The sequence below is a fragment of the Nyctibius grandis genome, chromosome Z (assembly GCF_013368605.1).
Source record: "Nyctibius grandis isolate bNycGra1 chromosome Z, bNycGra1.pri, whole genome shotgun sequence".
Taxonomy (NCBI): domain Eukaryota; kingdom Metazoa; phylum Chordata; class Aves; order Nyctibiiformes; family Nyctibiidae; genus Nyctibius; species Nyctibius grandis.
The window spans coordinates 14,510,108-14,537,306 of record NC_090695.1 but is presented as its reverse complement, the minus strand read 5'-3'; the positions used below and the strand labels follow the sequence as shown (position 1 = coordinate 14,537,306).

General features: G+C 38.6%; 1 protein-coding gene across 3 annotated transcripts; it reads left to right on the top strand.

Annotated features, from left to right (window-relative positions):
* PAIP1 (poly(A) binding protein interacting protein 1) lies at positions 1-26,559 on the top strand. Of its 3 annotated transcripts, none has more exons than XM_068424023.1 (12): positions 1-442; positions 1,548-1,665; positions 5,334-5,515; positions 9,657-9,845; positions 13,365-13,477; positions 16,226-16,337; positions 17,606-17,728; positions 19,959-20,065; positions 21,973-22,090; positions 22,226-22,280; positions 22,910-23,003; positions 25,171-26,559. In XM_068424023.1, exons 2-12 carry the CDS (start codon positions 1,635-1,637, stop codon positions 25,262-25,264), a joined length of 1,218 nt encoding a protein of 405 aa, XP_068280124.1. In that variant the 5' UTR covers positions 1-442; positions 1,548-1,634; the 3' UTR covers positions 25,265-26,559. The 3 variants fall into 3 exon arrangements, with proteins under 3 accessions (XP_068280124.1, XP_068280125.1, XP_068280123.1); XM_068424024.1 differs by having other exon boundaries at positions 1-446; XM_068424022.1 differs by lacking the exons at positions 1-442; positions 1,548-1,665 and adding an exon at positions 3,806-4,081.
* Positions 26,560-27,199: the final 640 nt, after the last annotated feature.

Here is a 27,199-nt window from a genome sequence, read left to right as displayed (position 1 = left end):
CGCGCAGGTCGGAGCTGCCGCGTCAGACGCGCCAGCCCCGTCCCCGATTGGGAGGGGGCGGCGGGGGGTGTCCGTCCCGTGGCGCCTGCGTGCCGCCGGCGGCTCGCGCTCGTGCTTGTGCCCGCGCGCGACTGGGGGGAGGCTGGGCGGCTCTTCCCGGGGCAGCTCCGCCCGCCGCTCCTGCGCTTCGCACGGTGCCGCGGCTCGGGCGGGGGCTTTCCCGAGGGACGCTGAGGCCCCGCTGTCAGGGCTGAGGTCGTCACAGCCCTTGGGGGAGCCCTCAGGTGGCAGCAGGCGGGCACGAGTAGTCGGTGGCGCCTTCGTCCCTCAGCCGTGGCGGGCCGGCAGTGACTGGGGCGAGGAGGCGAAGGTCGAGGCAGCCGCCAGTTGCGAAGAGACTTCCTGAAACGTGGTTGTTTCACGTGGGAAAACGCCGCAGCGTGTAGGTAGTATCTTTATATTGTGGTTATTTCTTGGAATGTGTAATAAAGCAGTGATGTGGTGTACGCGTTGGACTTAGAGTGGTAGATACAATACGGGAGGGTAACAGAAAAAGAGGAGCTCTGGCAACTGCATAAATAATGTCTGAATCGATAAAGAGAACGTGCTATTGAAGAGACAGCTTGCGGAGGGCAACTTGCCAGGTTGCCCATTGCCTGTATATGTTGTCTTATTTCACAAGATCTGTAGTTTCTGGGTGTGAGTTAGGCTTTTTTTTTTGAATTTGTTTACATCTGTGTAAATGTTTATGCAAAATACGCGTTGCCGGTGGTGTCACACAGCTTCCAGTCTGACAACTGCTGGATTACGGCTAGAAGTGAAGCACTGAAAACATGAATCTCTGAAAGTAATTAATAGGATATCCTACTACTAGATGTTTAGGGGACTACAGTGCTTTTAAATGAATCTGTGGGAAAGATGCTGTTTAGAGTTACAATGTATGTGCTAATATATGCGTTTTGTGTTTTAGGGTCAGTAACCATTGACTGGCACAACAGTATGCCTCATCAGTATGGTAGGGGTCAGCATAATTCCAATTATTAATAATATATTAAGTTTTACAAGCTAGAACCAGTCCTCTCTGTTTTTCTAATTAGAATTACTTTGTCACGATAAAAAGAAAAAAAAAAAGTAAAAGTGCTTCCGTTCTGAGTAGTGACAAAGTTGCAGTTTGTGGTTTCTCAGCACCAGGCGCTGCCCGTGTGTGCAGTATTGCTGCTGAATTAAGTTTTAGGCTATTAGGTAACAAACTTAGGACAAAGTAGGTAACTCCTACTTCTAGTGGTCATAACTACGTTTGGTGAAAGTTTTCATTCAGCCATTGGGTGCTTAGGGTATGTCTTGGTAGTTTAGCTATCTCAGGTTTTCTGCTGTTTCGTCTCAGAGGATTGAAGTAATTGGCAGGTCTTCAGCTACTCAGGCCAGAACACTCTAAGACGAATTTTAGGCCTTGTCTAAAGGAGTTGACTATTGTAGGTGGTATTTGGGCATTGTAATTTTGGGTTTAACTGCCTGAAAGATTCTTTTTTTTGTAATTTTTGTTTTAGGTGTCTACATTGGTGAGGAGAAATTTGGTTCCCAATCAAACACAACTGCTCTCATGTAAACTTCAGTAGTGCATCTGTAGCAAAAAGATGGATCTGGGATCACATTCCATGGTAAATGGTGAGTAGTTGCCAAACAGTCATTAAATTAAGATAATACAGAACATCTGCTAAGTGAAAACAATTCACATTTATGACCAAAAGTGAAAAGTTGTCTGGTTCAATGATGACAGCCTGAGGCATTTAATTCGTCATAGGTGTATACCTTAAAGAATGAGATCTGCTTTCTTGAAAGACTGGGATATTAAAAAGTGATGCCAGTATATAATGATCATTTTCTTAAAGCCTCAGGATCCTGAGACTGGTGATTGAGAATCTCAACTTCCTTTTTCACGTTCATGTAAGCTTTTCATTCTCCTCCTCGTAAGGTGAAGTCTGCAGATGTGACCAGAGGTCACAGCATAGGCTGTAAAACGGGAGCTAAAATAACACAAGAACACTGAATATTTTTGATGTAGTTATTTTAGTAGCTAATGTGTGATCTTTAAAGGATTGGTAATACTGCTTAAATCTAGTTTTCACAATAGTTTACACAAGGGAAGTCTTTCAACTTTTTTGAAGACTCATCAAAATCTCCTACATTTGGTTTCATTTCAGTTGCAGAGTACACATTTGTTAGTTCACCAGTCTTCACTTTCAGTAGGGGTTGCCTAGGAACAGGTTTCCCATGAGCCTAATTAATTTTAACTGTGTCACCTTTACCGTCTGGGCAACTTTGTCTCTTACCAAAAATCAGTCCGATTCATGCCTTGGGAAAGTAACAAATGTTTTACACCCTACCCCCCCTTAATAATTACAAATGGTAAAATGTAATAACAAACCAAATAGGAACATAACTTATAAACATACCATTTTACAAGACAATCATGGTTTTTTTTAATACAAGACAGTGCTATTCTGATTTTTTTAATACTATTTCACACCTACTTGCGTATTTTTCATCCCCTCATGGCTGATGAACAGTTTGACCCAACAGCACACAAGCCTTTGACTTTGGCGGTGGAAGGAGCAGGTGGGGAGGCCAGCACAAGCTGCTCAAGGAGACAAAGCACAGGCATTGCCCGCAGGACCCACTGAGGCATGTGCTGGGTGCCCCAGGTCTCAGTGGCCTTCCTCATCTGGAAAGCAGATTGAGCTCTGGAGTTCACAAAGCAAGTAGAGCAAGGCTCTGGACTGAAATTGAACAAAAACAGGTGAATTAAATTGTGAATGGACGTGCAAATTGAATCATTCGCAGTTAATGCGACGTTAGCAAAATGCATTACACGGGCAGACTCCTTCAGTTAGGTCCTGTTGGCAAGGAAAGTATTAAAATTTAAATTAGAAGAGCATTTCATAGAATCATAGAATCATTTTGGTTGGAAAGGAACTTTAAGATCAGACCTTATTCTGAACAAACACATTTATATTAAATAGCCCTACCAGTACAATAATATTGTCACATTGGAGGCTTAACTTCGTTGTCTTAAACTTAGAATTCAGCCTGCAGCTTTTCCACACAAACCCCTTCCTTGTGGAGAACAGCTGTATGGGTGTGATATGGCATGATGCACCTGGCCCTAGGTGTAGCTGCAGCCCTGGTCCTGCTGCGGTCACCTCACGCTGCCTGCTCCTGTGGGGAGGGAAGCGATTACAAGCGAATATTTTCTTTCTGAAAATGCTGTTTCCAAGCTTCGGCGGTTTTGGGGCAGGCGTGGTGCGGCGCGTCCCGCCACCCCAGAATCTGCTGCTGACACAGCCAGACCCCGCGGGGGCTGATCGCTGAAGTCGGTCCCGTGATGGGGGCGGGGTGGGGGTGCTGACTCATGAGTTCTGTGTACGTGAGGTTGACAACGCGGCCCGAAATCCGGGCGAGGGTCTTTAACCCGTGGCAGCCGAGCTGGCCTTTCCGGCCGCGGCAGCGCTCGCCGACACCGAGCCTGGGGCGGGGCGGGGCGGCCCGGGCTCCCCCGGCGCTGCGGGGCCGCGCTGCTCCCCCGCCCGGCGGCGACCCCGCGGCGAGGTTGCTATGGCGACGGGCGTGGCTAAGCCGCGAGGGGGCGCTATCAGCCGCGCCGGGCCGCGACCATCGCGGCGGTGCGTGTGGGGGTGAAACTGAAAGTGAAGGGCCCGGGCCGCGGCGGGGCGGGACCGAGCTGCTGTGCTGCGCCCGCCCCGCCCCGCCCCGGGCCCCAGCCTACCCCCGCGCCGGCCGCCGGCTGCCTCCCATGAGCGCTTGAGTCGTCCCGACCTGAGCATGTCGGAGAGTTTCGACCGAGCTCCAGGTGCCGGCCGAGGCCGGGGCCGGGGCCGAGGAGGCGCTGGCCCCCTCAGCAGCGTGGGCGCGTCGGAGAGCGGCGGTGGGGCCCGTTTCGGGGGCAGCGGCTCCTACAGCTTAGGCTCGGCCGAGGAGCAGCAGCACCAAGGGGGCGGCCTGTTCCCGAAGCAGGAACCATTGCGGCCTCCGAAGACGGCGCCGCTGGGCACCGGAAAAGCAGGTACTGGCCGCGGCGCAGCGGCCCCCTTCCCGCCCCTCCGGAGGCCCCGGTGCCGAAGGTGTCGGGGAGCAGCCCCCTGAAGCCTGCCGCGCTCCGCTCGTTTGTCCGCATCACTCTGCTCCTGCTTCGCTTGCTGCTCCGACTCCCCCCCCCCCCCCACCCCACCCCCCCTTCGCCGTCCCACTAAGTCTGGAGCCGCGGGGCGTCCCCCCCCACCTCCCTCCGGCCTGGCTACGGGGACGCGTCCTTTTTCCCACCGCCGCAGCCTGAGGGTCAGCGCTCTGCGCACCCGCGGCACCTGCCCGGCTCCTCTCGGCACTGCGCGGAGAGGAGCCGCGGAGGCGCACGTGCACCTTTCCTCAGAAGAGTGGCCATGTTTCTGGGCTGTGGGCCTGTGCCCAGGTAAAGGTGTGATGTTGTGTTGCAGCCACTCGCAACACCTTTCTGTCCGTGTCGTCCCCCCCCCCCCCGGCGCTCTGTGCCCTCACATCTGTGTGTGTGCTTTATCCACCTGTTAATCTGACTGCAGATGGTCTTAGCCTTCCCCTTACTGAAGAACTCTAGCCTAAAGGCTTGCCAAAAAATAAACCCAACCCAACAGTAATACAAAGCATTGTTTGTTGGTTAGCTTTTTCAGGTAGGCATCAGGTTCTGTTTTCAATAAACTTAGGAGCTTATCAATAAAGATACATTTGGAAAATGTGGAAAATATGGTTTTGAAACAGTTTCATTGGATGTTTTGGCAAAGGGTGTATGAGAACAATAGCTAAGTGTCTTTGAGGATTATGTTAAAAAACTGTTGTTAATAATCCGGGGATGTCTTCCATTTATTGACCTTCAAAGTCTTGCATTTGTAGCTGAAATCTATGAAAAACCCTCAGGAAGAGCAAGCATACCATAAGCAGATTTACTAGTTTCTCAGGTTAGCTCTTTTAGAAAATGTGTTTTCATGGGTAAGGAGAGAGGTCTTTTTTTTTTTTTTTATTTCCTCTCCCCTTATTTTTGTCACCTTCCCATGAACATCGTGTTTACTTTCTGTCATGTAGAAAAACATCTCGAGTTTGCTACAGTGAAAACTTCATCCATATTTAAGAAGAACAATAAAAACAATAAGTTTGAAGTAAACTTGAAAGTATATTTATAGTAAAAGTATATTTAAAGTCAAAAAAATTATGTATTCTGTGTGTACTCTTCGTGGATACATACTAGTTTAGTGATTTCTAAGAAAAGCTGTTAACAAAAACCTTTTCAGAACACCTGCAACAGACAGGAATTCCATCTGGATCACAAGATAAAATTTCAGTTCCTGATTCTGGACCAGAAATGGCTGAACCTCAGGTGGCTGTGGCTCCTGTGGTAACATCAAAGTTGTCTGTTAAAGCACCTGAGTTTTATCCGTCAGGATACAACCAGAACTTCAATCAGAACTTTGCGGTGAGTGTTTATCTTCTCTTCTTGGTATATGCCAATTTACTTACATTCAAGTTAACAATGTTTTATTGAGGTCTTGTATCTCAGATAACTTCAATGCTGCATTTGCTGAAGAGATTCCAAAAATTCTGATGATAACCTTCAGAGTCACAGTCAGAATGTTACGTGATAACGGATGAATGTTATGGTGTATGTGAGAGCCTTTAGCATGGGATATTTTGCTAAAGCTTGCTGCAGATAACCACATTCCTTGTTGATTACACCAAGCATTGATTATACCCAACATTAGAGTAAGCTGTCTTTCTGGTGACCGCCTCTGCTGTAGTTAGATCTACATAGCATTTTAAGTAAAGGCTTAGCTGCACTTTTATGCAGATTTCACAGGGTTTTGAAGCAATTGTGGGAGAAAGCTTGAACTTTAGCTTTTCTGAGCATAGGCTTTACCTTTCCTAAGCTTACTGTGTCATGGGTATGATTGGCCATGACTGCCTAACTCTATGTACCATCATGTGTTTTTTAATTCCTTCAGTGGTATTGTATCACCAAAGGGCAAAAAAGTAGGGTTAGACTCAATCCTAGCAGTTACCTACCCACATACCTAATATGAAATACATTTGCAGCCAGACTAAGAGTGATCTCAGATCAATATGGTAGATGCATCATATAATAAAAGTTGGTACTTCTTATTTTTCACCAGGTCTTTGGGGAAGAAAGACCTCTGTGGAATTCTCTGTTTGCATAGAGCTGTCCATCCTATCAGAACCTGTGGATGTCTGCAGTAGAATTGGTGACTAGATTTAGGTTTGGATTGCCAGTAGGAAATGTCAGACTGTTCTCTGGCCTGGCTATATGATAATAATATGGCTGTCACTCCATCGTAAGGGCATAATGATGTTCTCACTTCATAGTTTTAGGAATGAGATTTGTATTATCTTTGATGGAATCCTTCCCCCCTTGCTTTTTTTTCTTTTTTTTTTTTTTTAACTTCAGTAAATTTGCAAAAGGAGGCTAAGCAGCCTCAATATTGGTTTTATAAGTTCAGCCAAGCATGAGGGTGTCACTTAACCTCATACAGCATGGATAGGTGATTTTGTATATGCAACAGTCTTTGTACTTAAGTTTGCAATAACTTTATTGTAAACTTGTTCGGTGCATATAATCTGAAGGGGAAAAAAAGTTTGTTCCTAAGAAGTCTGAAGAGAAATCAAATCAATGATAAATTTTTAGTGACCAAGTTTCTAAGAGGAAATGTTGTGAATACTTATCAGGTATAGGAAAGTGGTAATTAGCACATATACAGAAACAGCCCAAGAGCAGATTTGACTTATGGATCTTTTCTATAGACTTTCTGGTGTTTATGTAAATCGGAGGAGTTTTAGTACCTATTCAGCCTTTTCACTGTTATGTCTTTAAACTCATGAACTGACTTCTAGTAGCAGAGAGGCAAATCTATATTTTTTAAATTGGTGACTCTTCTGTTGTGAATAATCCACGATCCCATCCAATAGTTATCAAACATAAAGAAGAAGGATTAGACAGTGTTGGCTTGACTGAGAAATCATTGAAATTAATGGAAGAATTCTAGTTGACTTTCATGCCTTTGAATCATAAAGTTGTAATGAATGTGCAAATTTATAGCCTCCTGTTAGCCAGCTGCTGTTTAAAAATAATCAAGGATTTGCTTTGTTTTCCTTAGTTGAATAGCAGTATGTAGTGCTGTCTTCTCTGTTAAATCTTAAAATCTGCCAATGAGAAACACCAAGTGGTTTATGTCTAGAAGTTACTGGGCTAAATTTAACAATTTTTAAAAGTATCAGGTGTTACTAATTTAGCAATATACAATATTATAATGTTTGAATTACTCATTTTTCTGTCTCATTTGTTCCATTCGCTGGCATAGTTACTAAAACTTTAGAGTTCCATATTTAGTACAGGTAGATAAATGTGGTACAGAGTTTAGCCTCTGTGTGTAGCCTCTTCGTTGCAAAAGGGGAAGAGGAATAGGAGTACAGAGACACCAATATACCAAATGGTATTGGAGCCCCTTCCAAAACAAGGACATTCTCCTCCCAGATTGAATTCTTATCAGGTGAATATGAGAGGAAGGTACTTTCCTCTCTGCTGAATGACGATCTTGTAACAACCTGATGGCTGTCAGAAAGAGCAGCTTCTTTTGCTAGCTACAGCAATTGCATTCTCTGCAACCTGGCTGGAGAGTTTTCAAACAGGTTGTTTGGAGAGATGCTAGTTCAGCTGTATGTGATTAAGCTGCAGTTGTTGCACAATAATGTCATAGTTCTGTGGAACAAAATAGTTCAACTTTATTGTACAGAAGTTTTACTGGGCTACTTGAAATTGCCTAGTAAAAGTTGATTTCCTATAGAGAAATAGAATATTTAGCAAGTTACAGAGAGGTCTGTTAGCCTTTGTTCTTTAGCTTTATAAGCTCCAAACCATTGCAATCATAGAATTCTTTAGGTTGTAAAGGACCTCTGAAGTTCCTCATTTCCAATCCCGAACTCGAAGCAAAACCAACACAGATCAGGTTGTTGAAGGCTTTATCCTTACGAGTAGTAACAATTTGCCACCATTTCCGTAAACCCATATTTTTTTCCTGTTTCTGATGGGCGACATTAAGTAACTTTGTCTTTAGTATTATTCACGGGGCACATATTCTACTTAATTAAACATCAGAGGAAATCTTTCTAGTTTTTCTTTTGTTATATTGATGTGTCCCACATTAGCTTAAGTTGTACACCCTTATGACATGGGTCTTTAAAGAATTTTGGAAAATCTGCTTCATGCGTCATGAAATTAATGACAGTGCTTGATTTTCAGCACTGTGTATCTGTCTTTCTCCACAGTTCATATCCAGATAAAAATCTTTCACAGATCCATGTTGCTTCACGGTAGAGGAGAGGCTGAGGCATTTTGAAGACAAAGTAAACAACATCCCCTCATCAAGGGAGGGGTGGTGGGGAGACAGAAAATATAATTATAAACTTTATCAATGTATTTATGTCCACTAAGTAAAGCAAAAGTGTTTTATCATTTTAGCTCATTTTTTCATTACCGTAGATATATTTTAAACCTTTTTCTTGTTAAACAGTAGATCAGTTGAGAATTCCGATATTCTGTACATTACCCTTATGTCTTGAATCGCTAATGATAAGTCATTTCTTTAGCAGTCCCTCTTCAGGCTCCTGCCTGCACTTCTGAAATCTCATATCAGATGATTTTCACAAAGTGAATTATTTGTACTGTGTTATTACTAGTGACATCACAAAGTATGCTGCTTCTTTTGCTATTCCCCTCATATACTAGCATTATAATCATCCAGAACAGTATTCACTTTAGATACTGTTACATACATTCATTTCTGAATGGACAAAATTAGCAGCCTTCTGTTCCATCAGCAGGAGCATAAACATTGATAAAGGGAGCAGGTGTGTTTACTGTCTATTTTTTAACCTCAGTAGCTGCAAATTAATGCAATACCATTTTAGTAGTTTCATTTCGTGCCTTATAATCTTTCATCCATTGCCAAGAGATGCAAATTTGCTGACTTTAAAAGATCACTTTTCCTGACTATGTTTTCTACATGGCAACACTACACTATATCTGTTGTGTTTCTGTAATCTGTCCCTCTACTGCGTATTTGGGAGCACTATATACTCTATGAAAGCCCAAAATATTTTGTTTGAAATTTTCATTTATTTTTCCTTCTACATTTCATATATCTGCTTTACAGTTTGCACATCAGGAATGGGTGCTGAGCCTCAGTTTAGTAGTTTTATTCTTAACAGATACACTTACTTAATAGTTTGTTAGTTAATCTTGCACCCAACTTGACAAACTGTTTGGTTTCTTTTTAATCTGTCTTTTGATGTGTTTTTCTGGGAGACCCTAATTACTATAGAAACACATTACCTAGTTCTTAAGATGATAGGACTACTGGAACTTTCTGATGCATTGAGGTCTATGCTTTCTAAAAATGTTGAAGTAAACTGTGTAATAAAGATCACTATCAAGGATGCAAAGACTCAAGACCAAGGGCTCTGGTTACTGCTGGAGATAGTAAGTGTAACAACATCATTTTAGATTCCTTTTAAATAGTTGGTATATTCTTTCACTCTTTCAATAGGAGTCTTCCTTTGAAGATAAATATGATGGCTGTCTGACTTTGGCAGAGTATGTACAAGACTTCCTAAATCACCTCACCGAGCAACCAGGTTGTTTTGAAACTGAAATAGAGCAGTTTGCCGAAACACTGAATGCGTGGGTCACTGCAGATGAAGCTTTACAAGAACTTGTTGAACTCATCTATCAGCAGGTAGCCTGTGTATACTATTTTATAACATGGATATTATGCCTCTGTTACCTAGTGTCCAAGATAGGCATACCAGTATTATTTGTTCTATAATTGTATCTACATAGTATTTGGATGGTTTGAATTTTTCTTTTTAGACTGACACGTATAGGGAAAGATTTTGCTCAATAAATTGAAATGGTAGCTCAAGTGTGGGATACCTGGATGGTTGGTTGATAAATTTCCCCAATTTACTCTGTTTCCTTTGTTGTGTATTTTGATCTCCTGGGTCACATACTAGAGTTAAAATTACAGCACTTAATTACAGGGAGTTATATTTTGATTGCTGTATTTATATAGTAGAGATTAAAGAAACTCTTAAGCAATGTCAGAGTTGTACATTTTTATTCTATCCTGCAAAAAAAATTCTTCATAATACTTTTAATTCCTTGGTATTTAAAAAATTAAATTTATACCTACTGCACACATCACCCTTTGGGAAATGCTCTTTTATTGACACACTTTCTTCATTTGGAATATACCTATTTCAACAGCATAATTGGAGGGAAGCAAAGCTTGTCCGATGGTAACTAGGTCTAGTCCCATTGATGGCCATGGAAATGAGGACAGACCTTGAGCTGAACTCTGTACTAATTGGGGGAGCCATTGGAAAGAACAGCTTAATATGTGTTGCTTAGCAAATGAGCTGCTGTTACTGTCTTTTGGGTTTGCTGCAGAGAATGAAGTCACACTTGTGCTTGCTATTTATTACATGGAGTGTCTCTCACTTTCCTGGGTTCTTGCTTTCAAATTCTACCTTGAAGAACGCAGACTTGTATTCACCTTTTAAGTGCAGATACTTGCAGAATATTTTTACTGTAAAATAATCTGGGGTATGTAGAAGCTGCATGACTGGTTGGTTATTGTACAAAACTGTAGAGACTCAAGTTTCTTATTATCATACAGAATTGATGCACATTTATTTCAGAACAATTTACTTAGATGTTAAGATTGCCTGTGCTGTGTTTGGCAGCATCATTTCCCCATCCTTTATTTGAACATGTGGAAGATAGTTAAAAAAAGATAAACAAATTCCATAAACTTTATTGGAACAAAAAAAGAGGAATTTATCCCATTTTCAACTTCATATATGTTAAATACATTGTCTGTCATTTAATGTAACTCTTTAATGTTGCCTCTTCCTCTCTACTTCTATTTAAAAACAAGTCCAGTGTTAGGGTTGGCTGTGCCTTCCTCAACTGAGAAGCATTGAGTGTTATCAGTCTGAAATTATGTGAAAAAGAAAACTTAGTGCAAAAAAGCTGTGCTAGTATCCAAAACTATCCGATTTTGGTTTTGTTGTATGTCGGGATAGAATGGTGTTCAAGTGTAAGTCAACTATGCTTACTATTCTTCTGTCTTGAGCAGAGGCTCCAGTATTTGTGTTTCCTGGCTTATCACAAAACAATTAAAATTGCTGAAGTGTATTTATTAGCATCTGCTTCAGTTATGTTAATTTAACCCAACTGAGCAGATTTACAGATGCTAGGTTTGTGAAGGCAAAATACTAAAATAAAGAAAACAAAGTCCTGTACAGTCATCCCTTCATCTGTGTGTCAGGTGTCTGAGCCTGTCTGTAAGGATTAATTATATACTTCCTCCTGTTCTTCCTAATCCATTTATGTCTCTGGACAGAGTGAAGTGCCAGTTCTCTTGTCTTCCAAAAGTTGAACGCTCTGACTTCATAGCTTAAGAATCTTGGCTGTTGTATCGTTAATACAGTGGACTGTTGCTGTTACAGCAACTAAAATTTCTCAAGATGCTTATTGGTATCTTAGCCTTCATGCTTAGATTGTGACTTTTTTGAGTCTGAGATAAACTGGGACTACCAGCAACAATAATTCAGGGAAGATGATATTGCACTGTAACGACTGATTATTAAGAAGATGTAAGGTGGGGTTTTATTTGTCTCTGTGTGCTATGCCAGGTCATAATACCTAAAATTTAATTGTTTCAGTACTTGATGCAACCACAAATACAGACTAAATAACTAGGAAGATAATGTTTAAAAAATACAGATATAGTTTGAAGAATTTGTGTGTGTGATTTTGTTTGTGTGTTTTGGTTTTTTTTGTTAGGAAAGAGGAGTGTAATTTAAGTGATGTATTTTTGCTTTATAAAAAAGGGGGGCACCTCTTCTAGTCCAAGCAACTGATTGAGCCAAAGCACTAAAAATCTCGTTAGCTATTTCACGTGCCTCTTACTGAAAACTAAATTCTATTTGACTGTCTTAATTGCTTAAACTTGTTGTATCTTCCAAAGACACTTCAGTTTTTTCCAGTGACTTCATGCACATAGTAGAGTTACACAGAGTGCATATTTTTCTCTGCATTTAGAAGGTAACTAGCTATAATGCATTGACATGCTAGTGGCAAGATGCTTTTTTCAACCATGTTAGAAGCAGAAGTGTGCAAGCACATCTAAAAGCGCTGACAGATGATCAAGAAGTAAAAGAAATGTACAAAGATGATAAAGCCATAGGAGAAGTTGAATGAGTTCTTAGTATCCCTGTTTTCTTTTTGGCAGAGCTGATGGAGTTATTCACAACAGAACCTCTTTTCACTGAAGCTGTATCTGGGAAATAATCTCAAATGCAAGTGTTGTTAGATCAAAACAAGTGAATAGTAATAAATTGCCAAAATACGGGGATGTTCTGCATTAAGTTCTATGAGAGGTTGAATGTAGATGCCCTTGAATTCCCAATTATTTTTTTCCACCTCTTGAAATTTTGAAGTATCAGATTTAAAGCAAAATATTTTTTGGACAGTATATAACTTACATTGTGGAATTCCATTGCTACCACCTGTTTCTAGATTATAAAAGTGTAAATGTTCAACAGTAATAGGACTTCTTTTAGAAAAAAGAACTTGTCAAGAGCTATTAACTGTAATGATAACGGTTTTAACTTATGAATCAGGAGTTTGATACTCTGCAGATGGCTGGAGTGTGTACAGGAGAAAGTATTTATCTTTAGTTGCCATTTTCTTGTATTCTTTCTCTGGGCATTCGCTATTGCCAAAAATGGATTCTGGGATAAATATCTCTTAGACTGAATGAAGGCAACTTTTTTTATTTTGTTTTAATGTACTCACTGCCACTTGAAAGAGTGCATGTCATTGAAAAGGTGTCTTAATGTCCACTGTTGATTTTTTTGTATGAACAGTTTGTAAGTCACTTTCAGATACTCTTTGGAGAAGGTCACAATAGCGAAGTAGAGTTGAGGACGCATGGCATGATGGTGGTTGTTTTCTTAAAGCCACAAAATCACAGTATAACAAACTTCTAAGTGCTGAAATGCGTATAGCAAAGTGTTGATGAGATACAAAAATAAACATGACAAACAGTAATTATTAATCTTCTGCTCTTCAGTTGTCTAATCAATTATTGTTAAACATAGTTTTCAAAAAAGCTTTTAAAGGTATTTCCTTATAGCCTAATCATGACTTTTATGAATAATTTATTTTTCCACTTCTATTTTGGAAGGCCACATCTGTCCCAAATTTTTCCTACATGGGAGCACGGTTGTGTAACTATCTATCTCACCATCTAACCATTAGTCCACAAAGTGGGAACTTCCGACAGTTGTTACTTCAAAGGTCAGTATCAGCATGTCATTTTAAGCCTGTTACTTTCTCAGGTTACATGTCTTCCTATTTTGTATGTAACTCCATGTGCAAACATTATTTTTTTTTTATTTTGTATGTAACATTGTGTGCAAAGAGGTATATATTTAAAATACAAGTTTAGATGGAGGATTAGTAAAGCACAGATACATACTGGATATTGAATACATATATTTTTAAATACTTTAATATTTTTACATATGAAAATGTCAGAGTTCTGTAGGCTCTTTTGAACTGAGTATCTTAGACTGATCCCAAATTACAGGGTAAATTTGAAAGCTAGTCAACTTCAAAAGTATGCTGAATGCACACACATGTACTGTCCTTGTCGTTTGACTCTTGCCAGGACTTATTTCATTGTGGTTTTTTCTTTAATTACTTTTCCAGCTGGAGTTGCTGTGTAAGGTTTATTAATTGATGGCTAAGTGATTTTATATCTATTAAGTAGATGCATAAAATCCAGAAGGGTAAATTTCTTCAATTTTCAGTTACTACAGAGTTCTGGGGGCTTACGGTTTAATAATTACTAGACTTCGTAGCTGACAAAAACACATTTTTTAAATGGATGTAGTTCCTTTTAAGTCTTGGTGCATGACGTTTAAAGGAGTAGTACACTTTTAATACTTCAGAATTCTTTAGAAATTAGCCTTTTTTTCTTTAAGGACTTCTGGCTTTCAAAGGTTCAGGTTTGCTACTTATTTTAAAAGCTTCACATAGTCTACTTGTGTTTAGGAGCAAAAGCATTATAAACTTCAACAGCAATGCATTCTGATGATCTTTTATCACAAGTGGTACCTTGTGGAGAAGCTGAAAATATTTTTTTTTTCCCTTGTCCCAAAGCAGATGAGTCTTTTTGCCTTGAAAATTACCACTTTTATCTTCTGTTTTTTTAACTGCTTGTTACTTGAACACAAAGGAAATCCCTGTTAATGTTGGATTATCTGAGTCCCTGTTTTTAAAGCCAACCCAATAAATAACATTCATTTTAGCACCCTGAAGCCATGAGTTTAAAGTTGCTTGTATTTTTATTGCCAATATGGATGAAAGGGGGGGGCATAAACCACCAAACACTGACCACAGAGAGCTCCTCTTCTGTTTCTCAGCCCAAGTTTATACCTTAAATTTTGTATTTCATCTCCTTACATTTTTCAGTTTCTCTGGTGTTTATCAATCCATTATATAACCATTGAGACTACATTAGAAGTTGTCTGGCTTTCCTTTTATCTCAAATATTTTTTAATTCTGTTTTTGAACTGCTATGTAAACTTGTATATTTTTGGCACAGTAGTTGAGTACTAGAAAAATTACCTCACTGCCATGTTATCTTAATCCTCTGTATTTGTATTTATGTCTATAGAATCATTGAATGGTTTGGGTTCGAAGGGACCTTAAAGATCATCTGGTTACAACCCCCCTGCCATGGGCAGGGACACCTTCCTCTAGACCAGGTTGCTCAGAGCCCCATCCAACCTGGCCTTGAACATTGCCAGGGAGGGGGCATCCACAACTTCTCTGGGTAACCTCTTCCAGTGTCTCACCTCCCTCACACGAAAGAATTTCTTCTTAATATCTAATCTAAATCTACCCTCTTTCAGCGTAACAGCGTTACCCCTTGTCCTATCACTACATGCCCTCGTACAAAGCCCCTCTCCAGCTTTCCTGTAGGCCCCCTTCAGGTACTGGAAGGCTGCTAGAAGGCCTCACTGGAGCCTTCTCTTCTCCAGACTGAACAGCCCCAACTCTCTCAGCCTGTCTTCATAGGAGAGGTGCTCCAGCCCTCTGATCATTTTTGTGGACCTTCTCTGGACCCACTCCAACAGCTCCATGTCCTTCTTATGCTGGAGGCCCCAGAGCTGCATGCAGTACTGCAGGTGGGGTCTCACGAGAGCGGAGTAAAGAGGAGAGAATCGCCTTCCTCAGCCTGCTGGCCATGCTGCTTTTGATGCAGCCCAGGATATGGTTGGCTTTGTGGGCTGCAAGCTCACGTTGCCAGCTCATGTTGAGCTTCTTGTCAACCATCACCCCCAAGTGCTTCTCCTCAGGGCTGATCTCAATCCATTCTCCGCCCAGCCTGTATTTGTGCTTGGGATTGCCCTGACCCATGTGCAGGGCCTTGCACTTGGCCTTGTTGAACTTCATGCGGTTTGCATGGGCCCACCTCTCAAGCTTGTCAAGGTCCCTCTGGATGGCATCCCTTCCCTCCAGCGTGTCAACCGCACTACTCAGCTTGATGTAATTAATTATGCATCACGCTCACTTAAAATTGTGAGGTAAAGAATTTATCAAATAAGTGTAAAGGCACCTAAGACAATATGGGCAGCAGTCTGAAAGGGGGAAAACGTCTTTCAAAGTATATCTGCTTTATTTCTGTGGACATCTGGCTGCCTGTGTTAAACTTCCTGGACCCATATTCTAATATATAAACTGTGTAACTATCTTTTAATTTTTACATGTTCTAATTTGCTCTATTTCATTTTGCTGTTTCGGATAGCTCAGTGCTTGAAAACATAACCATGTAATCATATCTATTCATCTAAAAGGACACAAATCCACAGTGTCTTTGTGAAGTCCTCTCATTTCCTTCACAAATCATACTTTCCAGCATTCAACATGTAACAGTTTTAATGCAGTTCATAAGTTCTTAGCATTCTGCTAAATAAGTAGCATGTTATATATGTTGGGATGTCTATAGATTATATGATTTCATTTTAATGTTTGCAGGTGTCGAACAGAGTATGAAAACAGAGATGAAGCTACCAAAGGAGATGAGACTACTCGAAAACAATTTCATGCCTTTGTGCTTTTCTTAGCTGAACTGTACCTTAACCTAGAGGTAAGAAGAAAGTTGCACGTCAAGTGATTCTTCATTAATTTTTTGTTGTGTTTACATAAATACTGAAATGGAATAGAATTTGAGGTGTTTTTCCAAAGGGAGAGGGGAATAAAGTAGAAGAACTTTAGAACAGTTTCATTACAATGTGTGTCCAAGAAACAGATACACAAAAAAATGACAAGATCATTAGAAGTGTATAAGGGGTTTTTTTTTAAAAAAAAAAAGTGTAAGAATTCATAAAAAGAACCAACCATAAACCACCTTTGGAATGAAGCTTTTGGTATTTTCCTTTGCCTGGCAAAACCCTCAGATGACTACACTTAACTGACATAGGAAATGCTACAACCTAGCAGAGGCAGATCAGGATCAATAACCCATATAATTCATTATTCAGCCACTGATAGGAACTATTATCAAACCCTTGAGGAAGCTGTGGAAATCCTCAAAATGAGCAATTAAAAATGCACACCTTTAAAGACATTTCTTCTGAAGATTGAGTCTGTAACTTACACATGAGGCATGAAATCTTGTATTTAGATTTTTTTTTTAAATCTGATATGTACAAAAAAGTGTGTACACATAAACTTATTTTGACTCTTATACCTGTGAGTTCAGTAAGTTCACTAACTGCTGTAGTGTACTTAAAAATATATTTTTGACTGGATTATTTTAATGGTTTGATTTAAGCAGACACTGTAACAATGTTCTGCTGGCACGAGGAAAGAAAATTCTCTGACTCTTCCATTTCTGTTCATAAGTGGGCCTTGAAATCTACTTTTTACTTGCTCCAAGGAAAAAGGAAGATTTGCAAAGGGCTTGGGGGAGGGGGAGTTGTCTGCTTCTGTGTAGTATACCACTTATTTCTAAACCATTTTCTATAATTTTTTAAATACATAAAGAATGCCTTTGAGAAGTAAGCCCCTACAGCTGTAGAGAATACATAATGTAGTATGGGAAAGAGCATGGGGTTCTGAGAATTTGGGATTTTGTGGACTATTTGCCAGGCATTTGGTAGCTTTTCTTAGCAATTTATTAGCAAAGAAACAAAATGCTAGATATGCACTGTTATATAGATATCAGAATTGTAAGGATATTATTCAAAGTCTATGTTCTAAAATAGGTACAGTATTTGGCACATTCTTCCAACTAAAGAGCTCAACTGTGTTGATCACAAACCAAATCATACAGCATTCAAGAGTGAAAATGTGACTAAATTAATTTCTAAAACTGAAGTCTTTTAAAAGTTTTTTTATATATGTATTTTGCAGATTAAAGGAACGGGACAGGTAATGAGAGCAGAAGTTCTTCAAGAAGGCCTTCGGGAATTACTAAATGCACTCTTCTCTAATCCTGTGGACAGTAATTTGATATGTGCAGTGAAATTGCTGAAGGTGAGAGTAGTTTCCAAAGAAAAAAAAAAAAAGAATCAAGTTTTTTAACCTTTATATCTTCGGGAGCAGTGGGGTAAGCTGTAGATGAGGAAGTGTTTATAGGGTTTTATGCATTACATCATTAGCAGAGCAAGCTGTACTCTTTTTTTTTTTTTTTTCTTTCTTAGTAGCATTATGAAATTCTGCCAACAAAAAAGTAATGCACTATTCTAAAAGTAAAATGCAAGGCCATTTGTGTACATGCAAGAGCAATAAAACTGAAGCCAAGCCACAAAGGAGTAAGCAGTCCCTTCAGGTCTCCTTTTGCGACTTCTGGTGTGGGAGAGAACTGTAAGCAACTTGAATGAATTGTGGTGTTTTGGGTATGTTCTCTGTTCTGAAGGACACTCAGCAGTTAGGGTCTACCACTTTTTGCAGCAAAAGGTTCTTGGTATCAGTTATTTCATACTGTATTGTCTACATCAGTACTACTGTAGAAATATATATATATTTCTCTTTCATGATGAAAACCAACCTCTTTGCTCTTTTTTTACTTTCTCTTAAAAAAATTGTTAGCCTCTGTGCAGGGAGAAACTTTTATCTTCACTACTGTGGATATACACATAGTTGGGAAAACAGTTTATTTTAGCAATGAAGGTCAAAAGCTAAACAGTTTTTTTTCTGGAGTTTTGTTTCTGTTTTTTTGTGCTTGGTTGGTTTTCCTCATTCTTCCCCCTTCTTCCCACTCCACTATTTTTCAGACTTTTCTATCTTGAATTCCAGTTCTGGCACCTTCTTTAGATATAGTAAATAGGGAATAGGGAAGAGAGGTTTCACATCATCCAGTTTAAACCCTTCATTTGAAGTTTGGATGTTTAAGCAGGTTGCTTCATAGCAAGTGTGAGGTTTTGTTCAACACACACATTCACTACTGTTGTCAGTCATTATATTGGCAGTGCTTCCCTGAGGCAAGGCTCACTGAAGGACCTTTCAAAAAGGCAGTAGAAGAATCGGGAAGCTTTCCAGTGCTGCTGTTTTTTATAATCGTTCTCCAAAGAAGATGAAGGTCTCACTTGGATATTCTTGGAATATTTATTTGGCTTCACAGCATCCATTCTAAAATAAGACTGATCTAAATTATTTTATGATGTGTTGCTAAATCTAAAATGTGTTACAGAACAGAGTGGGTTTGTTTTTTTTAATGCAAGTGTTTTCTGATGTCTTACAGTATCTACAAATGTTGGAGTATATCTGTAGGTAGATTGGTTTCATGAAACCTTGGTTTCACTACTGAAGCAATAAATGTCTCCTGTTGTCTTTTCCATTTAATATAGTGATAGATACAGTTTTTTCACCTGTTTGCTTAGTGATAGATACAGTTTTTTCACCTGTTTGCTTTGTAATATGTTTTTAATAAAACCTTCTTGGTGCTATTATCTAATTATCTGGATCCAGGTAGAACCGCAGTAGAAAACTGAGAATACCAAACAAGTGCTGACTAAGATGCTTCCTTTTTTTATCTCTGCATTTTATTCCTTTGTATCATCAGATGCCATTCCAGGCATTTTGGATCATGTCATATTTATGCTGAGTACATCAGGAATTGCTATTAACTTTTATCATAGTGGCAAACTATTTTTTTCTGATTTAACTCCTACTGTGCAATTATTAGGCAATGAAGTACGTATTTGTAATATAAAAGGCTTTCATCCACAGCAGTTCTAGACAAAAGCTCTCTCGGCAGCAGCTTCAGCCTCGCAGATTTTATGTATTAAAATTCAGGCTGGCTTGGTTAGATTATTCTTGGCTCCTCTTGTATATACCCAGATGAAATTCTTTGGTATCTCTGATGCTAGCTGAGTTGACTAAGTGCTTCTAAAGTTGTTACTCTCAGGTAAGCTGGTGGCATCATCTGCAAAAATAAGGTCTGCTTTTTTATATCATGTACTTAAGTAAGATCTGACAGATGTCACTGAAGAGTTGTTTCAAAATCATTTCAAGACTGAAACAGAAGTGGCTGTGAACTTCTAAGTAACATAAACGTTGGACAGAGCTCTCTGTAGTCTAAAATACACCATTTACAAGGTCTATTAAACTATTTAGCAAAAAGGTCTAGGTGATTGGGAGCTTTAGCCCTCAGGTAGTCACACAATGCATCTAAACATTACAAATTGTTACAGAATCTCTTCTGTTGACAGTTTATTAAGTTTTGTGATTTTATTTAAAAAAAAACATACTCCCTTGTCTTCAGTTGACAGGCTCAGTTTTAGAAGATGCCTGGAAAGAAAAAGGAAAGAATGATATGGAGGAAGTGATTCAGAGAATTGAAAATGTTGTGTTGGACGCAAACTGTAGCAGGTGAGAAGATAAATTTATGTGCAGTGTTTTGTTTTTATATTAAACAGAACACCTTAAAAATCTTCAAGAATGATGAACATGTCCAAAACATTATCTTATAACTTTTATTTATGAAAAGTCAGGTGATATTTGGGTCACTTCCCATGTAAAAAATAAAAAAAAAATATAATTGAGGGGGGTTGGATTTTTTTCTTCATTTTTGTTTTTTATCGTTTAATAGATCTGGATGTTCCACTCTAATGATATGTTTTTGGGTTTTTTTGACCTTTTAGGTCTTGAAATCTTCCATAAGTGCTTTAGGCTCTAAGAGCAAGTATACATAGAAAGAGACAACAGTGACGATATCTCATAGTTTATACTTTTAAATCTTAATTTAACAATTTAACAGTATTAGATATATACAAACAGTATTAAATATGCAACAGTATTAAATTTATACAAATCACTATAAATGTAAAGGCAAAATGGAATATGCCTTTTTTTTTTTTCTTGAGAGTATACCTTTTTGGCAGGGTCTTACCGCAGTCTGGAAAAAAATTGACCGGTTGGTTAATTTATTCTGCTTCTCAATTTGCCATCAGTTGCGTGCATGAGGTTATTTGATTCTGCTGTACTTCATCCTCATCTTCTTGCAAACTTAATAAAAACCTATGGAGAGTTCAGACACTATGACCTTATCTCTTGCCATATGGAGGGAGGCCAACAGGTAGCTCATAGCATCTGTGGGTTGTAATTGAACTGCCCCCAGGGAGGATGAGGAAAATTTTCTTCAGGAACCAGAGAAAATTGATAATGCAAGCTGAGGCTTCAAAGATATAAAAATACAAGCTTATTTTAATAGTGAAAACATCTGAAGATTTAATGTATTTATTTATTGCTTAATGAGACTCTTCTCCATGGACTTGCTCCACGGAGATGAATCATCTCTGTGGTGATTCTCTTTGCTCCACGAAGATGATTAAGGGAGTGGAACATCTCCCTTATGAGGAGAGGCTGAGGGAGCTGGGTCTCTTTAGCTTAGAGAAGAGGAGACTGAGGGGTGACCTCATTAATGTTTATAAATATGTAAAGGGCAAGTGTCAAGAGGATGGAGCCAGGCTCTTCTCAGTGACATCCCTTGACAGGACAAGGGGCAATGGGTGCAAGCTGGAGCACAGGAGGTTCCACTTAAATTTGAGGAAAAACTTCTTTACGGTGAGGGTGACCGAACACTGGAACAGGCTGCCCAGAGAGGTTGTGGAGTCTCCTTCTCTGGAGACATTCAAAACCCGCCTGGACGCGTTCCTGTGTGATATGGTCTAGGCAATCCTGCTCCGGCAGGGGGATTGGACTAGATGATCTTTCGAGGTCCCTTCCAATCCCTAACATTCTGTGATTCTGTGATTCTGTGTGCTTAAAAGAAGAAAGCAATTTTTCTTATTTTAGGGATGAAATGGGTGGTGGTATCTAATGTATTGGAGACATTACTTCTCACTGTTGACTGCAAAATTTCAGTGTGATAAAGAGGGCTAGAGTTAGGAGCACGAATTAGATGATTAAAATACAATTTGAAGATCATCCCCCTATTTCTCCTAGTGCTATCCTTTTATCAGAAAAGGATTTTTTCCTCAACTTGTGCTGCAGGTTTGGTATCTTGATAAAAACTGTAGCAATTTCTGCTTCATATGGGCTCTTTACCACAAAGGAAGTGCAGAGGCTGAATATCTCATAAATGACACATAAAGCATCTAGACTTGCAAGGGGGAAAAAAAAAAACTCAAAACTACCTGCAGACTAGACCAAATTTTATCCTTTTCAGAGCTCTTTTTTGGGGGATTTAACTACCTAGTATTTGCAAGATAAGAGAAACACAATTTCTTGCTTAGCACAAAACATTCTAACTTTTGTAGTGCTTCTGTTTATTTCAGAGATGTGAAACATATGCTTCTGAAACTAGTAGAACTGCGATCAAGTAACTGGGGTAGAGTTCATGGAACTTCTCCACATACAGAAGCTACCCCTGAAAATGACCCAAACTATTTTATGGTAAGAATGTACAGACACTTCAGTTCCTTAATTTAGTGTGCATTTAATTTGATTTATAGACAATCACATTGCTGAAAAATACAAACAGCTGTCTCTCTGAATGCATATAACATTTCTGTATAACTTTATTCTTAGAATGAGCCAACATTTTACACTTCTGATGGTGTTCCTTTCACTGCAGCAGATCCAGGTACGTCACAAGCTTAGCATACTTGTCTTCTCAGTTGTCTTTAAAAAGTTGTAATTAAATTGATATCCTGTTGAAATACATAAAATATTGTTCTTCAGATGTCTGAAACTCACACAACTTAAAAGACAAAATTCTGTCTGAATTCCTGGCTTTGTGTAACACATGCCTTATTCTGTGTTAAAAGAAGATAAATGTTTGAAATGGAGAATATGTATTTGAGTTCATATAATTCAGATGCATTTGTGCCATAGTCCTCAGCACTTGGTCTTCCCAGGAAACCAGAAATCTTCAAGTCTTCTTTTGTTTGTCTGTTGTTAGTAGCAAAAGGGTTTGTTCCTTCCTTGGTTTCTTTGTTTTCTATAATGTGAGCACAACGTAAATGACATCATTTGAGGTAAAGACATCTGTGACTACCTTTACATCTGTGACTTCCCCTTCTCTGGGAAGATAGGTACCATTCTTAGAGGCCGACTGGTGTCCTGAGAAAACACTGTAGCAGGATTTTTTTCTATAATATGTTTCATGCCATTTATGACTTCATTAAATTGGCTATTTTCAAACTGTATAGATGTATGTTAATTTAGAGGACTAGTCTTATGTATTACTCAGTCTCATTTTTACTTTGCCAGATTACCAAGAAAAGTACCAAGAACTGCTTGAAAGAGAGGATTTTTTTCCAGATTATGAAGAAAATGGAACAGATTTATCAGGACCTGGAGATACGTATGTTTTCTTTTTGAGTGATAGGTTTTTTTCATACTAGTTATTTTTACTGCAGACTTAGGAATCCAATCTTGACAAAAATGAAACTAAATAATATAATTATTATTTAGCTCTACAATGCAAGTTATGCATTTGTTCAGTTGTAAGCTGGTTTGTAATCACACAAGCTTGAAAAAAATTTTATATTTATCCAACTGAGTAGCATAATTAAATCTCAAATATTTATGCACATGTAAAAACATACTCTCTTCTGCATTAAAAAAAAAATAAATTTGCAAGCAAAACAAAGCATCAGACCTTCAAGTCTTGATAGCAAGGCAACCTGAATTCATTTGACTGATGCACATACACATCCCAACTAGAGATGGTTACAAAATTATCAGTCTTTCAAAAGGAGGAGGTCATTAAGTTTCTCTCCTCAGGATAAATAGTATTACCTCAATTATATGGGTATTCAGTATTCCTGTAGAAGAAGAAAAGAAACCTAACGTAAAGGGGGAAGCAACAGAGGGGAAGGTAGTCTGACTTTCTGATGCTGGTTTATAAGAATTTAACAGGAAACCAGTGAAAGAAATACAGTCTATAATAAATTGCTCTGAGCTTTGTACACCTGGTTAAAGGAGGACTTTCAGATCATGATTTGATACCTAGGAACATTTTCAGTGTTGTGTTTATGTGTGATAAGAGTGCTGGCCTGGACTGATATTTTTGTTAGTAAATTAGAAAACTTTTAGATGGTGCCTAGCTGAGGGTAGTGGCAAGAACTTTGGAAGACAAATTAGAGAAGTCATCAGAGATCAACAAGCTCATACTGAGGGAGGGCGGGGAAAATACCCATGTGAACCACTGTGCTTTGAAGAATAAATTAAATGCAAAATGCAGACGGACAGTTCAAAAACACAGCAAATCCAAAGAGCGGCATGTGGAAGACTGTGAGTCAACCTTCATGCAAGGTGACTGTGGAACCTTCTTTGCTGAAGGCTTAAGAAAAGCTTAGACAAATGTATCCTGATCCTCTGTCAGCTATTTCTCATGACTGACGTCAGGGAGGAGGGTTCTGTGTTGAGTCCATTCTCAAGTCTACACTGCTATAAGAAAGAAAGAACAAATAAATATGTAGACTGCGTCTTCAGTGCACAATGCTGAAGAAAAAATACTTTCCTTCTATGTTTCTGTGGCACTTGCTGTGGTTTTGTGTGAAGCATACCATTTATGGCTTTTGTGCAGATGAGACATGCTGATTCCATTGTTTGGAACTAAGGCAGAAGAAGATAATAAACTGAGCACCTGAAATTAACGCACACTTCTTGAGAGTCAGTAGCTGCTGACTGTTTTTTTAAGGCTGTTTAGAATTATATACACTATCATGTTCAAGCTACAACTCCATTGTCCTAGTTTATGGTGATGAACACTCCAGTTAGACCTAGAGAAAATAAGGAACACTCAAGTTAATTCCCAGTAACTATGAGGAGAAAGCAAGCCGAAGTGATCCTCATTCGTTTCCAGCTTTATTTTGAAACTCTATGGTAGTCTCCACTCTGCGCAATACTTATCATTAATGGGATCCAGTCTTTTCTGTGACCTAAACAAGACAGATTTTTTCGGAAGGCCTGGTTACCATATAATAGAAGGTAATACAATGTAGATGCAATAGGGAGGTGAATTAAGGTTGCCTTCTTTCATATATCAACAAATAGGAATGCAGGTTTTCTATATAAATATATTCTTTGACTACTGTGCAACCAAGACAGTTGGTGCAGTATTTCAACTAGAATGTTGACCAACCAAAAATTATGCTGATATTATGCTAATTATGTTTTTTGCAAATAGATCAGTAGAGATGCATTATTACATCTTGGGAAGCTTGGATTGCATTATTGCTTTTTCTAGCATCTTGGGAACTCTTTCTGTCTTTTAAACTGTGGACAGCATCAGATAATCTAAAATGGTGCTAGACACTGTAGCTATTTGTACATAATCTGTGCTGCTTTGAGGTTTCTGTTTACTTGTTTTCCTAGTACCCATGTGTTTTTTCCTCCTTATCCCCTTTAAGAAAATGTCATAGTTAACTGCTATTTGTCAAGCTCTGTTTTATTCGTGACATCTACATAAATGCTTCTGAAAATCCGTACATAAATTTAACATCTTTGGTGATTTTTTCTTTAAGGTATTTTTATGACATTGATAACGGGATGGATCCAGAAATTGAAGAAGCGTATGAAGAATTCTGTCTAGAATCAGAACGTAAGAGAAAACAGTGAGATGTTACACATTAATGTTAGTTTATTAAGCCAGTTTAGGTACAATTAGAATACACGGGGATACAAAACATTTGTACCAAAACAAGGCACTTGACTTTCTCCAAGTACTAAAGTTATACAATTTCCACTTTGTTTAACAGAGTCTGCCAAAAATTGTAAACTTATGCCCTGTAACTTAAAATGTTGTGTATGTATCATAGTGTATTTTCTGTACAGGTATATGAACAATGTTTTGGCTGCAATAAAAACAATTTTAAAGTTATCATAATTGAAATTAAAATTTAATGGTGAACTGTCCCATAAAGTTTCCCTTGAGGGAGAAAGGGGAAGAATATCTTGATCTAAATTTAATTGCTTGCTTGCTTGTTTTAGTGTATGTTGGGATTTATCATCCTTTTTCCCATATACAAGATATCTGGTATTTAATTTTTTTTTCCTAAGGAGAATATGCTCCAATTACAGATTTTTTTTTTTTTTCTGTAGATCACAATCATGAGAAGTAGTTTGTTAAGGTTTGTTTTGTGTGGGGCTTTTTGTTTTGTTTATTTCCTTTTTCTTACTCTTCCAAAACACATATGGGTGAAGTCGGGACTATTTTTTCTGGAATAAGTATGTTACATGTTGATATGTGAAAAAGCAAGCAATATTTTGCAAGTCAGGTGCTTTCAAGATCTTTGGTTCAGATAAGCTTATTTCCAACTTTCACAAGCAAAACTATCCTTTAACTTGTTCTGTTCTTCAAGATTGTATGAATATAGTTACGTTTTAACCCATGCTTCTCAAGAGTACGTGCAGTGCTTGATTTTTCTTTTTTTTTTTTTTTAAAGTGTATCTAACATGTCTAACCTTCCAGCACCCCTTGTAACTTTCTCAATTCTTCTAATTTTATGTAGTTTGATTCAATTTTGTAGTTGGAGTAAATTCATATACTTCATAAACATTAACATTCTGAAGCCAGCTGCTCTTTTTTGACCCCATATAATCACGTTAGTTTTCCTAGGATACTCTATTGTTGTTGTTGCCAAACTCAGTCATGTTGTTTCCCATTACCTGTTACTGGTTAGGCTGAGTAGAGCGCCTTACCAAAAACAAATGGAAATATTTCCCAAAAGTTATCTACTGTAAAGAACACATGGTGTAAATAAGCCTGTAAATAATTCTGTTAATATTTCACTGTTGTTTGGTTAAATAACTTGTGCATCTCCTAATAGAGTGAGCACTGACTGTTTTCTGGATGTTTATTTAACATACTTATTTAGGTTGGGGTTTTGGAAAATAAAATTTAACTAGCTTTGTTTCCTTTGGTATAATTTCACTACCTTGTCTTTTTGCTTTTAAAAAAAATTTTTTTTTTTGATCCTTCTTGTCTCCCCTTCATCTAACACTCCTTTTTTTCCTTTAAAGTACACAGTTGCAGAGAGTATTATCTTTTAATACTCATTGGAAAAATTTTATCAAATGGCAATATGGTCATAAGAATTCTATTAGCCTTTCAAAGTGTCTAGCCAAAATTCCACTAGAATTTCACTAGAAAAGTGAAAATTAAATTAGATCATTTTCATAACAAAATAACACTGAGCATATTTTTCATACAAGCTTTTAATCTAAATACAGGTAAGACTTCCTGCTGATGTTACAAGCAGATGTCTTGTGGAAAACCTATTTACTCAAAATTTACAGTCCCAAGGAACAAGCATGCATATATGCATTATAGTAAACTAATAGTGTCTTCAAGGGCCTCTGCTTTCCATGTTTTAGTTTTGCATCTGTTACAGTATGTCTCTTTTTATGTAAAGTAGCTGTCAGACTCCAGATGCATACTGTCTCCACAGGCTGACAAGAGTATGTCTTACACATAGGTAAGAAATATGCCAAGTCATCCTGCACAAGAATGTTGGGAACTAGAAATTGTATATATGAAGCAATTCAGATCAA

What these genes read in the sequence shown, in the direction of transcription:
- PAIP1 (XM_068424022.1), top strand. Translation starts at nt 3,841, where the DNA reads ATGTCGGAGAGTTTCGACCGAGCTCCAGGTGCCGGCCGAGGCCGGGGC. An exon ending in TTTCACTGCAGCAGATCCAG is followed by an intron (nt 22,281 to 22,909) that starts GTACGTCACAAG and finishes TTACTTTGCCAG; the next exon opens with ATTACCAAGAAAAGTACCAA. An exon ending in TTATCAGGACCTGGAGATAC is followed by an intron (nt 23,004 to 25,170) that starts GTATGTTTTCTT and finishes TTTTTCTTTAAG; the next exon opens with GTATTTTTATGACATTGATA.